Source organism: Pipistrellus kuhlii, unplaced genomic scaffold (assembly GCF_014108245.1).
Source record: "Pipistrellus kuhlii isolate mPipKuh1 unplaced genomic scaffold, mPipKuh1.p scaffold_m20_p_47, whole genome shotgun sequence".
Taxonomy (NCBI): domain Eukaryota; kingdom Metazoa; phylum Chordata; class Mammalia; order Chiroptera; family Vespertilionidae; genus Pipistrellus; species Pipistrellus kuhlii.
In genome coordinates, this window is record NW_023425548.1 from 454,804 (window position 1) to 471,394 (window position 16,591).

The 16,591-nt window shown below is 41.2% G+C and overlaps 1 protein-coding gene across 1 annotated transcript in view; it reads left to right on the top strand.

The window, feature by feature from the left end:
* Positions 1-3,456: 3,456 nt before the first annotated feature.
* Positions 3,457-16,591, top strand: part of LOC118704760 (phospholipid scramblase 4) — a 29,813-nt gene continuing 16,678 nt past the window's right edge. Inside the window, exons 1-3 of the mRNA XM_036412646.2 lie at positions 3,457-3,600; positions 13,361-13,388; positions 14,808-14,918. Coding sequence (XP_036268539.1) covers positions 13,382-13,388; positions 14,808-14,918 — 118 coding nt within the window. The 5' untranslated portion in view covers positions 3,457-3,600; positions 13,361-13,381. The remainder of the gene's footprint in view (positions 3,601-13,360; positions 13,389-14,807; positions 14,919-16,591) is intronic.

Here is a 16,591-nt window from a genome sequence, read left to right on the forward strand (position 1 = left end):
CTGGGCCGCGGCCCTGACAGTCTGTGTTTTCAGTTCCCCACCCGGCCGTGCTGCTTTCATTGTGTTCCGTGAGAGCAGACCAGCCTGAGGGGACACGGGCTGCAGCCATACAGGCTCCCTCTGAAGCTGGAGTCTCCTGCACAAAACGCCCTGTGCGCCCGTAGGGACGCCCGTTGATCAGGGTCAGAAAGATAGCGTTTCGAACAACCCACGGTCCCCCTTTCCTGCTCAGCCTGCCTGCCGAACGTGATGCCAGCAGGCGGGTGTGCCTGTGCTGGCTGCCCCGGGCTGAGGGCCTCGCTCCCAAGCTCTCGAGAATGTTAACGTCCATAGAAGCTGTAAACATGATTCCAGGACATACATACGTGCTCACACAAAGTCTTGCTGTGTCAAAGGAGCTAAAAAAAGAAAATAATGTATAATACAAAAATATGTGTTCTAATCTTGGGCACAACTATCCTCGAAAAATTAATAAATTATATTGTCTTTGATGTGTATATAATGATTAAGTTTGGATTATAGAATTTCCATGCACCAGGCCTCTAGTATATCCTAAGAAACAGGAAACACCAATCAGAAAGAGTGTATGCACCTTTTCTGCATACACCAATCAGAAAGAGTGTATGTTCATAGCAGCACAGTTTACAACAGCTAAGATCAGGTCCAGGTGCCCATCTGTAGATGAGTGGTACACCAGATGAGTGGTAAAAAGCTCTGGTACATCCATACCATGGAACACTATGCAGATGTAAAAAAGTAGAATCTCTTACCCTTTGAGGCAGCATGGAGGGACCTGGAGAGTATCATGCTGAGTGAAGTCAGTCAGAGGGAGACAAGCATCACTTGATCTCACTCATGTATGGAATCTAATGAACAAAATGCACTGATGAACGGAATGGATCCAGAGACATGGAAGCTTGGAACAGAGTGCGGAACCTCAGAGGGAAGGGGGAAGCAGGGCTGTGGGAGGTGATCAGCCAAAGATTATGTGTGCATATGCATATAACCATGGACACAGACAGCAAGGGGGAGAGGCCTGGCTCAGGGTGTGCGGGTGGGCTGGAGCTGGTCAATGGGGATTTAATGTGTGTTTTTTTAAAGTTAATCTTAAAACCAGTATTGTGAATCCCATAGATAAAAATGGAAGTCAAAACTCATTGTGAAAAAGAAAAATCTGTCCACCCAAAATTCTTTACATAGTGAAGACACAATTTTAAAAATTCATATAAAATAAAAAGTATTTTCAGATTAAAAAAAAAAAAAGCTGAGAGAATTTATTTCCAGCTATAATACAGTACAAAATATACTAAAGGAAATTCTCTAACCTTAGGGAAATGACAATGGATAAAACTTTATCTACAATAAAAAATAAAAAGGCCATATAATTGTATATATTTGGGCAAATATAAAAGCTCTATTTTTTCTTCTTTTCATATCAGTAAAGACAACTGACTGCTTTAGCAAAATATGATATTTTATTATGTAGCTTATAATTTGTGTGCAAGTGAAACATAGCAATGGCAATGGTACATAGGATTGAAAAACCAAAAAGTGCTCTTGCAAATTTATTATTTTATATGGCAAGCTGCAATATTAACTCTAAGCCAACTGTAGTAATGTGAGAAAAAACAGTAAAAGGAAATTACTGCAAAGAGATGTAACTAAGGAGCAACTAAAAATAGAATTGGTACAAACATAGTGAATTTGTCATCCCTGAAGTATTCAAGTTGAAATGATTTCAGATCAGGAATTTTAGAAAGACAAACAAGGGTTTTTAACGATTCTACTTGCTTTCAAACTTTATGATTTGGGCATATGACATACTTTCAATCATTTCCTTATCCCCAAAGCAATGTTTCAAGAGATATATTTTGCTCTTGAACTTTTTTGTCATCTTTCACGTGGATATTGTGTATGTTTGAATTCATGAGCTCAAATTCTTGATCATGCTTATGAAGTAAAAACAAAGCTACTAAACATTTAGTATCAATTTTTACTGTAGTTTTGACACCAGTTTGTTTTATGCTTTCAATATAACACTAGCCCTCTACTTAGGTAATGTTCTGTGCAATCATTACTGAAAAATACAGTATGAATTTTAAAAAATCTATTCTCACAGGCATACTATCAAATATCCTAAAACAAAAGAAAACAGGAAATCCCAGAGCTCCACTCCCACATGCCTTCACCTATCCCAGTGGTTGGCAAACTCACCATTCAACAGAGCCAAATACCAACAGTACAACGACGGAAATTTCTTTGGAGAGCCAAATTTTTTTAAACTTAAACTTCTTCTAACGCCACTTCTTCAAAATAGACTCGCCCAGGCCATGGTATTTTGTGGAAGAGCCACACTCAAGGGCCAAAGAGCCGCATGTGGCCCGAGAGCTGCAGTTTGCCGACCATGGAGTCCTATCCAAACGTCTCCCATAGCAGAGCCCTGCCAAATACTCCTCTGAGCTCAATCTAACTTGCTTACTCATTTGCCCGGCCTAATCCTTCATAAGGTCAGGGACACTAACACTCTCCCAGCTCCCGTGCTCCCCCACCCCCACCCGCCCAGGGACCACCACAGGCCTCACCCCATCAGTTTGCAAAGGGTTTTGTGCCTAAGGAGGGCAATTGCCCAATGGCATTTTGCACCAAATGTCAGAAAACACAGGCATCCCGCTCGCTGCCCTCTCCCAGGCCCTTCCCCAGCCCGTTGGCAGCCTTCGGTCCTGGGGGAGAGCCCGGGCCGGCACCCAAGTTTCAGCCCAGCCTGCACAGCCAAGGGCGTGTGGTCTGAGCAGGTGCCAAGGGCAATGGTTTCTCTGAGCCCCTAGCAGAGCCCTTCCCTTACTGGTGGGCAAACTGCAGCTCTCGAGCCACATGCGGCTCTTTGGTCCCTTGAATGTGGCTCTTCCACAAAATACCGCGGCCTGGGCTAGATTATGTTGAAGAAGTGGCGGTAGAAGAAGTTTAAGTTTTTAAAAATTTGGCTCTCCGAAGAAATTTCAGTCGTTGCCTTGTTGATATTTGGCTCTGCTGACTATGAGTTTGCCGACCACGGCCTTAGAGCTCTGGAGCCTGCCTGTCCCTGACCAGCCGCCACCCCTAACTTGCTTAGGACTTCCAGTCACAGCGGATGCAGCTCCTTTGTCTTCACCTCCCCGCCCCGGGCCTGTAATTGGAGGCCAATCCCACCCTTGGGGCTCCCCGCGGGGCGAAGTCTGAGCGGGGTGGGGTGTGTGCCTGTGTGTGTCTGTGTGTGTGCCTGTGTGTGCCTGTGTGTGCCTGTGTGTGTGCCTGTGTGTGTGTCTGTGTGTGTCTGTGTGTGTGCCTGTGTGTGTGTGTCTCTGTGTGTGTCTCTGTGTGTGTGTGTGTGTGTGTGTGTGTGTGTGTGTGTGTGTGAAGGGGTTGGGGAAGGGAAGGTTGGGGGACGGGGGCGGGGCGGAGGGCAGGGTGTCCACCCTAGGAGTGGCCACCGCTCCAGGCCGCCTCCCGCCACGCCCTGGTTGTTTTTGCAGGAAACACCCTCCTCTCCCTCTGCTCCCGCCGCCCTCAGCCTTCCTCTGGGAAAGTCCGATCCCGCCCGACGGAGCGAGAGCGGAGCAGTCGGTGAGGGAGCGGGCCGGGCCCCACGAGGGAGGCGGGCGGGTGCGGAGCGGGGAGAGGCCGCCTGCGGGGGCCCTGGGCCCGGAGGGACGCGCTGCGGGAGCTGAGCTGCTGCGCGCCCGCCGCCTGGTCCCCGGGAGGCTCCCGCAGGCCTCCCGCCAGGGACTCCGCCTGCGGGGGGGGGGCACTCCGCCCGCACCGGGGCACCCCGCCTGCACGAGGGCATCCCCTCCGCGTGGCCCCCGCGAAGTGGGACAGGCGGACTGGCAGGTCGGGTGATGGTCGCGTCTTTAAGCGGGGCGGAGGGTCCCGTTACCCGGGGGACCCCTGTCTCCCGTTAGCAATGTGAGCAAAGGGGGAGATGAGGTTCATTCCGGCCGGATGCGCGTTGTTTCCAGAAAGTAAGACTTATATTTCAGAACTTGGGTTTTCCTTTCATTTATTTTATGGTTTTGCTTATCTTAGGATGCACACTTTAAGTGAATTTTTAATTTACATCGTATATTTGAAATGTAGCCACTAAAACTGTGATGCAGGAAAGCTGATTTCCCACCTACTTAAAAGGGTATGGATTCAGTCCTTTAAGTTGGGTGTGGAGATAGTTGGAATAAAAACATAAATCTTCCATGGTCATCTTGAAATAGTAAAATAATTTCCATTAAATTTGGGAAAGCCAATCTGCTCAGCACATGCTGTGAATGTTATAGGCCAGTGGCATTAAGCAGAAGAGCATATTGACATTCTGGTTAGCAAAAAAGGCAGAATTAATATTTTTTACACCTAATGTGGTTGGATGTCTACAGGAAAACAACTGAAAATCTCCTAGAAAAAAATCAAAGAATTTACTAACCAGTGTGTACTTACAGTTCTCACTGAGTGTGATGTTTATAAATTAGAAAATACAATAGGACGAATAAACCATTCAGTTTGGCATGAACACAAAAGTGAAAAACCTATTTAAAGATATAATACTCTGGGGTCATATGAAAATACATTATGTATATAAGAGTGTATCTTTATAAGTAAAGACAGCATTTCTCTAAAGATGTATAAATTAAATTTCAAACTGAATTTTTGATTGTTTTAAAACAACTATTTAGCTCATGTGCAAAGATTTCAATTAAAAGAAAATATGCATATATGTGGAGACTTTAATACATAATAAAAAGTATTATAAAACTAGCTATAGTAATTAAAAAGTAATAAAAGAAAGAGGGAGCAGATTTACTGAAATCAATGAAACTGAAGAGACAGGTTTGAGAATAAAAGTAGAGCTGATAGCCAAGACCGGTTTGGCTCAATGGATAGAGCGTCAGCTTGGGGACTGAAGGGTCCCAGGTTCGATTCTGGTCAAGGGCATGTACCTTGGTTGTGGGCATATCCCCAGTAAGGGGTGTGCAAGAGGCAGCTGTTTGATGACTCTCTCTCCTCGATGTTTCTAACTCTCTATCTCTCTCCCTTCCTCTCTGTACAAAATCAATAAAATATATATTTTTTAAAAAGCTGATATTTGATAACCATATATTTTATTTTTTAATATATTTTTTATGTTGACTAAAGACTTGATGCACGAAATTCGTGCAGGGAGTGGGGGAAACATGGGGGGGGAGGAGTGTCCCTCAGTTCAGCCTGCACCCTCTCCAATCTGGGACCCCTCAAAGGATGTCCAACTGCCTGCTTAGGGCTGATCCCAGTGGGTTTGGGCCTAAACAGGCAGTCGGACAGCCCTCTCACAATCCAGGACTGCTGGCTCCCAACTGCTCACCTGCCTGCCTGCCTGGTTGTCCCTAACCGCTTCTGCCTGCCAGCCCGATCACCCCCTAACCACTCCCCTGCCAGCCTGATTAATGGCTAACTGCTCCCCTACCAGCCTGTTTGCCCCTAACTGCCCTCCCCTGCAGGTCTGGTCACCCCGAACTGCCCTCTTCTGTAGGCCTGGTCCCCTCAACTGCTCCCTCCCAACTGCCCTTCCCTGCAGGCCTGGTCGTCCCCAACTTCCCTCCTCTGCCAGCTTGGTCACCCCTAACTGCCCTCCCCTGCAGGTTTGATCGCCCCCAACTGCCCTCCCTTGAACGCCTGGTCTCTCCCAACTGCCCTCTCCTGCTGGCCATCTTGTGTCCACTTGGGGACAGCCATCTTGTGTGTTGGAGTGATGGTCAATCTGCATATTAGTTTATTAGCTAGGATAGAGGCCCAGTGCATGAGTGGGGGCCAGCTGATTTGCCCTGAAGGGTGTCCCAGATCAGAGTGGGGGTTCTCTTGGGACATGGGGCAGCCTGGGCGGAGGGCCTGTGGTGGTTTGCAGGCTGGCCACGCCCCCTGGCGACCCAAGAGGAGGCCCTGGTATTTGGGGTTTATTTTTCTTCTTCAGTTGAAACTTTGTAACCTTAAGCAGAGGCCTGGGCCAGCCAAGGTGGGTGGAAAGCTTAGCTTCCTCCCTCGTGGGGGGCAACCCTAGCCTCCTACTCTTCTTGCTCCGTGGCTGCCACCATTTCTGTTTGGATTTATGTATCTTCTATCATTGAAACTTCGTAGCCTTGAGTGGGGGCCTAGGCCGGCAAGGGCAGGTGGAAAGCTTGGCTTCCTCCATTGCCGGGGAAACCCATGCCTTCCTCCTGCTCTCTGTGGCCGTAGCCATCTTGGTTGGGTTTATTTGCACATTAGCTCCTGATTGACTGGTGGGCATGGCTTGTGGGTATAGCGGAGTGATGGCTAATTTTATTAGATAGGATAGTATTCCATTATGTAGACCACATGTGTCAAACACAAGGCCCGTGGGCCAAATCCGTCCCGTCAGGCCTTGCAATGTGGCCCGCACCGCGCTGTCATCACTGCACTCCGCTGCGTTTCCATCACAATGACAGTTTATGACTGTTCAGTAAACCATTCGGCCCATGATTTAGGCTGGATTTTAGATTTTGGCCCCTTCTCTGAGTTCGACACCCCTAATGTAGACGTACCACAGGGTTTTAATCCACTCTGCTGATGGGCACTTAGGCTGTCTCCAAAGCTTAGCTATTGTAACTTGTACTGCCATGAACATAGGGGTGCATATATCCTTTCTGATTGATATTTTGGGTTTCTTTGGATATATTCTTAGAAGTGGGATTCCTGGGTTAAATGGGAGTTCCATTTTTAACTTTATGAGGAAATCTATACTGGGCCACGCCAGCACAGCCAAGAGTTCACAAGCCTGAGCGGGGACAACGAAAGATGGAGAAATGATAGACAAAGAGAAAAGCTGGCTTGGGTGGATCTTCTGTGCCTGCTGAGGCCACAGAGTAGATCCAGACTGCAAAGTCAATGCTCTATTTATAGTCAGGGACAAACAAGGTAATTTACAATGTTCTTGTAAGTTTCACTGGTTTTGGCAGCACTTGCTGCCCCTCCCACAGTCCATTAGCTCCCCAGGAAAGACCTAGGGAGCAGTCACAAGATGGAGCTTAATTATACTTAGAGAACTGTGCCCTCCAACCAGGACTTGTTTTTGACTTTGCCAGCAGGTCAGCTGAGGCTTAGCCCTATAACGGCTTCCTACACTACACTGTGCTCCACAGGGGCTGCCCGTCTGCATGCCCACCTGCAGTGCAGCAGGGTTTCTTTTTTCCCACATCCTCACCAGCACGTGTTTGTTGATTTGCTGATGATAGCCACTTTGACAGGTACGAGATGGTACCTCATTTTTGTTTTGATTTGCATATCTCGGATGATTAGTGACTTTGGGCATGTTTTCCTATGTCTCTGGGTTCTCTGTGTCCTCTTTCGAAAAGTGTCTGTGTAGGTCTTTTGCCCATTTTTTTTTAATGCATTGTTTACCTTCCTTTGTTAAGTTCTGTGTATTCCCTATAAGTTTTGGAGATTACGCCCTTAACTGTGATAGCATTGGCCAATACCTGATCACCCCATAACCACTGCCACCTGATCACCCCATAACCACTCCCTGCAGTGGGCTTTTTTTTTTTTTTTTTTTTTTTTTTTTGCAGTGGGCTTTCTTGTTGTTTTGTTGATGGTTTCTTTTGCAGTGCAGAGCTTTTTATTTTGAGGTAGTCCCATTTGTTTATTTTCTGCTTGGTCTCCATTGCCCTGGGAGCTGTGTTGGTAAAGGCATTAATAAGACATGTGTCTGATATTTTGCTGCTTATGTGCCACAACCTTTTGCAGCGAGGGTTCAGGAATCTGGAGAAGGGACTGGGACATAAACGGATATAATAGACAAGAAATATAAATTTAGAAATCATGATTCTTTAGTGGAGTGGCTCTCTGAATATCCGGACCCCCAGCTTTTTATTTATTTTTTATTTTATTTTTATTAAATTATTATCTGTGTACAGATTTTAACATTGCCCTCCCTAGCTTTTTATTTACTAAAATAAAAAGGGCAAATGTAATAAAAAAGTGTATTACATTTGCCCTTTAGCAAAGCAAACAGACATTAATGATAAGGATTATCAGATTAGGGGATTACCTTCAGCTATTCAGCCAGCAGCAGGTAATATAATTCTGATTCTCACCCCTGCTGAATATCAAAGTCCATCAGCCTTCTGAGGACCTCTTGCATTTATTATGACCTGCTGGTCTTAGCCTCCAGCACCTATGGAATCTTACAATATTTTTATGGTTTCCCATCTTACATTTAAGTCCTTCAATCATTTTGAGTTTATTTTTGTGTATGGTGTAAGTTGGTGATCTAGTTTCTTTCTTTTTTTTCTTTTTTTTTTTTATGTATCTGTCCAATTTTTCCAATACCATTTATTGAAGAGACTCTTGATTCCATGGCATTCCCTTTCCTCCTTTGTCAAATATTAATTGAGCAGAATGGCTTGGGTTGATTTCTGGGTTCTCTGTTTTGTTCCAGTGGTCTATATGTCTTCCTGTGCCAATACCAGGCTGTTTTGAGAACTGTGGCTTTGTAATATATTCAATAGTTTGATATCTGGTATTGTGATCCTTTTAACTTTGTTCTCTTTCTCGGGACTAAAGGTGTATCCCAAATTGAATAAAAGGATGGCAGTTGGGGTCTTTTTATATTCCAGATTAATTTTTGGAGAGTTTGTTCTCTATCTTTGAAATATGCCATTGGTATTTTAATGGGGATGGCATTGAATCTGTAGATTGCTTTGAGTAGTATGAAAACTTTAATGATGTTGATTCTAGCAATCCATGAACATGGTATGTTTTTCCATTTGTTTATGTCTTTCTCTATCTCTTTTTTTAATGTCCTGTAGTTTTCCAAATAAAGGTCTTTTACCTCCTTAGTTAAGTTTATTCCTAGGTATTTTAATATTTTGATGCAATAGAAAATGGGATTTTTTTTTTTTTCGTTTCTTCTTCTGTGAGTTTATTATTGGTGTATGAAAAGGCAATAGGTTTCTGGGTATTAATTTTGTATCCTGTTACATTGCTGAATTCATTTATTAGGTCTAATAGTTTTTTGATGGAATCTTTGGATTTTTTTATGTACAGTATCACTCATCTTCAAATAAGGACAATTTTACTTCTTTTCCAATTTGGATGTCTTTTATTTTTTCTTCTTATCTGATTGTCATGGTTAGCACTTCAGTAATATATTGAACTGGAGTGGAGAAAGTGGGCATCCCCGTCTTGTTCCTGTTCTCAGAGAAAATGGATTTAGTTTTTGACCATTGAGTCTGATGTTGGCTGGTATGTCATATAAGGCTTTCATTATGTTGAGGTATGATCTCTCTATTCCCACTTTGCTGAGACTTTTTATGAAGAAATGGTGTTGGATTTTGTCAAACGCCTTTTCTGCATCAATTGATATGAATATGTGATTTTTGCCTCTCTGTTTGTTTATGTGATGTAACACACTTATTGATTTGCGGATATTGTATCACCTTTGAATCCTCGGAATAAAGCCCACTTGGTCATGGTGCATGATCTTTCTAATGTAATGCTGGGTCCAATTTGCTAAAATTTTGTTGAGGACTTTAGCATCTATGTTCATCAAGGATATTGGCTGTAGTTCTCTCTCTTTTTTTTGTGGTATATTTATCTGGTTTTGAAATTAAGGTGGTGTTGGTTTCATATAAAGAGCTTGGAAGTGTGCCTTCCTCTTAAATTTTTTGAAATAGCTGAGGAGGATAGGTTTTAATTCCTCTTTCAGTATTTGGAAGAACTCTTTTGCTTACTGGAAGATTTTTTATCACTGCTTCAATTTCTTCAGTAATTATGGGCCTATTCGGGTTTTCTGATTCTTCCTGATTGGGTTTTGGGAGCTTGTATTTTTCTAAGAATAAGCCCATTTCATCTATGTTGTCCATTTTGTTGGAATAGAGCTGTTCATAGTATCCTATCTAATAAAGAGGGAATATGCTAATTGACCCTCATGCCGTTGCAAAGATGGCAATGCTTACAGCCAATAAGGAGGTAATATACTACCGTGTTTCCCCGAAAATAAGACATCCTCCGAAAATAAGACCTACTTACAGGTTTCCTTCTGAGTAAAATATAAGGCATCCCCCTGAAAATAAGCACCCCTACCCCCAGGCTAAACATGAGAGATTTGGTCCACTGATTCTGAAAGAAATGGAGTCACAAGAAATTCACCAGGAAATTCAGGAATTTGATTGTTATGATGATGTTCCAGAAGATGACATGATTGTCATTGAATAAATGAGTAAATTCTTGATACTTCCAATGGGTTTGTAGGATTCAGTTTGTCTGGTTTGTGTTGACGACTACCGTACTACCATACCTTATACAGGTAATAAATTTCCTTTATTTTCATTTAACAATGAATGTGTACCATATTCTTCTTCATGGAAAAATAAGACATCCTCTAAAAATAAGACCTAGCGCATCTTTGGAAGCAAAAATTAATATAAGACACTGTCTTATTTTCAGGGAAACAGGGTAATTAAATGCCCCACCCTCAAAGATGGTGGCACCCACAGCCTATAAGGCAGTAATATGCTAATTGATTGCCACACCCTCAAAGATGGCAGCACACACAGCCACAAGAGGGCAGCACCAGTTTCCTCAGCCCCGCCAGGGCAGCCCGGGGTGCAGGCAAGCCTGGAATGGTGGTAGTCCAGCCATCAAGGGCCACACAAGGCTCAGGTAAGCAGGGCCGGCCAAGGCTTGCGCTGCCAGCGGTGGCAGCAGCAGAGATGTGATGGGGCATCACCTTCCCCTGATCATCGGGTGCCTCTTGCCCCTGAGGGCTCCCGGACTGTGAGAGGGGGCAGGCCGGGCTGAGGGAACCCCCTGCCAGTGCATAAATTTTCATGTATCGGACCTTGAGTTTTTTCATAATTCTTTGTATTTATGTGGGATTGGTTTTTACTTCACCTCTTTTGTTTCTGATTTTTTTTTTTTTTTTTGGGGGGGGAGGGTTACTCTCTCTTTGCTTCTTGGTGAGCCTGGCTAGAGGTTCATCAATCTTCTTTATACTTTTAAAGAACCAATTCTTGGTTTTGTTGATCTTTTGTATTTTTTTCTCTCTATGTTGTTTATTTCTGCTCTGATTTTTATTATTACCTTCCTAATGCTTCCACGGGGCATTTCTTGTTGCTCTCTTTCTAACTCTTTGAGTTGTAGGGTTAGATAATGCATTACCAGTTTTCTTATTTTCTTGAGGTAGGCCTGTAGAGCTATGAACTTCCCTCTCAAGACTGCTCTCACTGTGTCCCATAGGTTTGGGATTGTTGTGTTTTCATTGTCATTGTTACCAGGATGCTTTTTATTTCTTCTTTGATCTCTTTGGTAAGCCAATCATTGTTTCATAGCATGCTATTTAGTCTCCAAGTGTTTGATTTTTTATTGTTTTTATTGTAGTTGATTTCTACTTTTATGCCATTGCAACTAGAGAATATGCTTGATATGATTTCTGCCTTCTTAAATTTGAATAGGCTTTGCCTGTGTCTCGGTATGTGGTCAGTCTTTGAAAATGGCCCATGTGCACAAGAAGAAAGTATATTCTGTGGCTTTGGGGTGAAATATTCTGAAGATGTCAGTTAATTCCATCTCATCTAGTGAGTCATTTAGGGTTACTCTTTCCTTGCTGATTTTTTGTTTAGAGCATTTATCTAGTCGTGTCAATGGGATATTAAAGTACCCTACTATGATTGTATTCCTGTCAGTGTGTCCTTTTACAGAAAGCTTTCTATGTATTTGTGCACTCCTGTATTGGAGATATATATATATATATACACACAATACAGAAGATATATACCATACATACATACATACCAGGGTCATATCCTCTTGTTGTATTGATCCCTTTAGTATTATGAAGTGGCCTTCCTTATCCGTTGTTATGGCCTTCACTTTGAGGTCTATTTTGTCAGATATTTGTATTGCTACCCCAGGTTTGTTTTTATTTCCATTTGCCTGAAATAGTTTTTTTCATCCCTTCACCAGAGTCCTTTGTTCTGAGATTGGTCTCTTGTAGACAGCAAATATATGGGTCATATTTTCTTATTTATTCAGCTACCCTATGTCTTTTGATTGAGGCATTGAAGCCATTTACATTTAAGCTTATTATTAATAGGTACTTGTTTGTCGCCATTTTTATTCTTTGCCCCCGTGTTCCTTCTTCCCATCCTATTCCTTTTTTTTTTTTTTTTTTTTTTTTTTTTTTTTTTTTTTTTTTTTTTTTACAGCAGTCCCTTTAGCATTCCTTGAATTGCTGATTTGGTGGTAATAAATTCCCTTAGTCCGTTTTTTTCTGTGAAGCTCCCGATTTCACCCTCAATTTTGATAGATAGCCTTGCTGGGTACAGTATTCTTGGATTCAGACCCTTCCTTTGCATCCCTTTGTATATTTCATTCCATTTCCTTCTGACCTGTTGTGTTTCTGTTAATAAATCAGTCACTAGTCTAATGGGGGATCCTTTGTAGGTAACTTTCTGTCTCTCTCTGGCTGCTTTTAATATTCTTACTTTGTCATTGGAGTTTGCCAAATTAATTATTATGTGTCTTGGTGTTGGTCTTTTTCAGTTCATCTTGTTTGAGACACAGAGAGTCTCAAACAAGATAAACTGAAAAGAAAAGAAAGAGAACCTATGGACAACAGTGTGGTGGTTGTGAGGTGTAGAAGGGTGGGTGGAGGTGGGAGAGGGTATGAGGGTGATAAAATGTGATGGAAAAAATAAAGGTAAAATATGAATCAGATCTGATCATTTCACTGCAATTAGAACAAATTCCAAACATTTTGCTATAGTCTTTAAGTCTGATCAGACCTCTGTTTTCATTTGTTGTCTTGTTTTGTTGTTGTTTTACTCATTCACTAGGTCCCAGCCAAACATGACTTCTTTCTCTCCCTTGAGTATTCCAAACCCAGTGGATTACTGGGAATACAAAAACCCAGAGCTTTTGTCCTTACTTTTCTGTCTTTCTGGATCTCTCCTCCCATATTTTTTGTTTAGTGTCTCCATTCATAGTTCACCTAGTTCAAAGGTCATCTTCTGAGAGAGGGGTTCCCTGACTCTCATGTTTTTCTTAAACTTTTTACTTCATAACTGTACTATCTTAATTTAATCTTAAATATTTGTTGACATGTTCTTAAATCTCATGCCACTAGAATATAATGTCCAGCAGTGCGTCCATCTGGTTTACTGCTATATTTCCACCATCTGTAATAGTACCTGGTACATAATAAGTGCTCAGTAAACATTTGTTGAATTAATGAAGGTATAAGTGAAAGGTAACTGGAGGCTAAAAGAATCACTGAACTTATTACATGTATTACCAAGTACTAATAGTAACCACTTATTAAAGTATGAAATGTTTTATTTTTCAGGATTATTTGGAATTCTTCAAAATGTCAGGTAAGTTTTTGTGAATAAGTTTTAATATGCTTTATTTTCTAATGTAAATTATGTGATTGCGTCCCCTAAAAACTGTAGATTTTGCCCTGGCCTGTGTAGCTCACTGGATAGAGTGCTGGGCCTTGGATTAGACGGCTCCTGGTTTGATTCTGGGCAAAGGCACATACCTTGGCTGCAGGCTTGATCCTGGCTCCCAGTCAGGACCACGGAGGAAGAATCCAATTGATGTGTCTTTCTCCCCCTTTTCCTCCCACTTGCTCTAAAAAAATCAATGGGACAATATCCTCAGGTGAGAATTAGAAAATAATAAAAATTTTAAAAATAAAAATGTATCCTCAGTGAGGATTTAAAATTTTTTTTGAAGTTAATTTCATTTTGAAGTGGGGTTTTTTTATTATTATTAAGTATTTGGAGAGTACGTATACATACTTATTTATACATATGAGCATTCCTTTCTGTCTTTAACAAAAAGAGTTAAAAGGGATTTACATTGACATACATGTGTAGAAATATCTCTAAAGTATGTGGGGAAATTTGGGTAAAGAACAAGGTAGGAAAGTAAGTCTGCAAAGAGAGGTGTAATAAAAAGCCCATGACAGCAGCCTGCCCTCATAGAGGAGGGCTCCAAAGTGGCCCCTGCATTATCAAGCAATGCAGGACATACACGCTACAAGGAGAGAAACACACTGCTTATGGTGTGTGGGTGTGTGTGTGTGTGTGTGTGTGTGTGTGTGTGTTCGATTGTTTTTAGATAACAGTCAGTTAAGAGAGTCAGAACTTTTCCTTATAGTGGGTCTAAATAAAAGGTTCTCTGGATTCAACAAAAGGAAAAGTGACTTCAATACTCCCTGAAGCAATCAGGGTGACAGGTCTCTCAGGGCAGAGTGTGACTCCCTTTAAATGTAGACTAAACCACCTCTGTCACCGCTGGCTTTTAAACCACTTATATGCATCATGCTCTGTTTTGAATTTACTAAGTACTTATCCTGTTATGTTTTGAATTTACCTAAACAGCAATTTTCCAAAATGGATTCATGAAAACTCGGATCCTCTCTATATATGACTTTACATATTATGAAAAAGAATTTTCTTACAATGTGAAAGGAAGTTAATGTAGATAGGAATCAGCATCAGAACATGTAATAATTAAATAAATAAAAGTAGCATGAAAGTTCCTTGCTTTGATTGTAGCACAATGGTTTAATATTTTGTTTTTTAATCCATATTAAGCCTGAAAATCTAGGAAATATTATAATAGGTTGATGTCTAATATACTTATGAATTATGTTTTTATATGAAATATGAGTATATTTCTTACTGGTTAGATGCAATGGTGCATGCCAACAAGAAAATATGAATGTATTCTATTATCATATTGTCATTTCCGTTACAAATCATGTGTCCTATCTCTCCCCAAAGGTGTAGGCCCCACGGCCCCTGAGCAACCTACAGATGAAACAGGAAGCCAAGTAAAGTCAACGGATCCAAGGCCTGCTGTCCCTCCAGGCTATGATTCCCATGTGGTACCAGGTACATTAAGTATTCAGAAAGGCTTTTTTCCTCTCTCCAGACAATGATACTAATATTTAAGATAGATTTTTAAAATAATTATGGTAGTGGGTGGAGGTGGAAGCAGCCAAAAAGGGAATAAATGGTGGTGGAACAAATAAAATAAAAACAATAATACTGCCTAGCCAGCAAGGCTCTGTGAGTGAGCTTTGACCTATGAACCAAGAGGACGCCATTCAATTCCTGGGTAGGGCATATGACAAATTACAGGCTGGGTGTGCATGAGGCACTGAACAATGATTTCTCTCAGCATTGATGTTTCTCTCTCTCTTCCTATCTGAAATCAATAAAAATTCATTCAAAAATATCCAAACATTCAAAGAATAACTAAAACCTACCCTCCTCAGGCTATTCCAAAAAATTCAAGAGGAAAGTAAACTTCCAAGCTCTTTATATGAAGCCAACACTACCTTAATCCAAAAACCAGTTAAAGATACTGCAAAGAAAGAGAATTGCAGACCAATATCCCTGATGAACATAGATGCTAACATCCTTAACAAAATTCTAGCAAACCAGATCTGACATTACATTAGAAAGATCATACACTAAGGCCAAGTAGGATTTATTCCATGGATGCAAGGCTGGTACAATATCTGCAAATCAATAAATGTGGTACATCACACACAAAAATTGAGAGACAAAAATGACATAATCATATAAATTACTGCAGAAAAGGCATTTGACAAAATAAAAACTCTCAGCAAGGTGGAAGTAGAAGGATTATACTTCAATATAATAAAAGCCATATACAACAAACCTACAGCCAATTATATTCAATGGGCAAAAACTAAAACCATTTCTTCTAAGAACAGGAACAAGACAGGGATGCCCATTTCACCACTCCTTTTCAACATAGTCCTGGAAGTGCTAGTCATAGCGATCAGACAAGAAGAAGAAATAAAAGGCTTCCAAATTGGAAAAGAAAGAAAACTGTCATTATTCTTGATGTGATATTATACATAGAAAACCCTAAAGATTCCACCAAAACGCTGTTAGACCTAATAAATGAATTTGGCAATGTTGCAGGATACAAAATTAACACCCAGAAATCTTTTTTATACACCAATAATGAACTCCTAGAAAGAGCAACTTAAAAAAAAAAAATTCTATTTACCATTGCAACAAAAAAATTAAGATACCTTGGAATAAATTTAACCAAGGAGATAAAGGGCCTGTATTCAAAAAATTACAGGATACTGAAAAAAATATATAGAAGAAGACATAAATTCAAGAATATATCGTGTTCATGAATTGGTAAAATCAACATTATTAAAATGTTCACACTACCCAAAGCAATTTATATGTTTAATGCAATCCTGATTAAAATACCAATGGCATATTTCAAAGACCTAGAACAAACTCCAAAAATTCATCTGGAATAAAGAAAAACCCAAATAACTGTAGGAATCTTGAGAAGAACAAAGTTGGAAAGGTCACAATGCCAGATCCCTACAAAACCATTGTTCTCAAAACTGCATGGTACTGGCACAAGAACAGACATATAAACCAATGGAACAGAACAGATAACCCAGAAATGGACCCAAGCCACTATGCTCAATTATATTTGACAAAGGAGACAAGAGCATACAATGCAGTCAAGACAGTCACTTTAATAAATGGTGCTGCAAAAATTG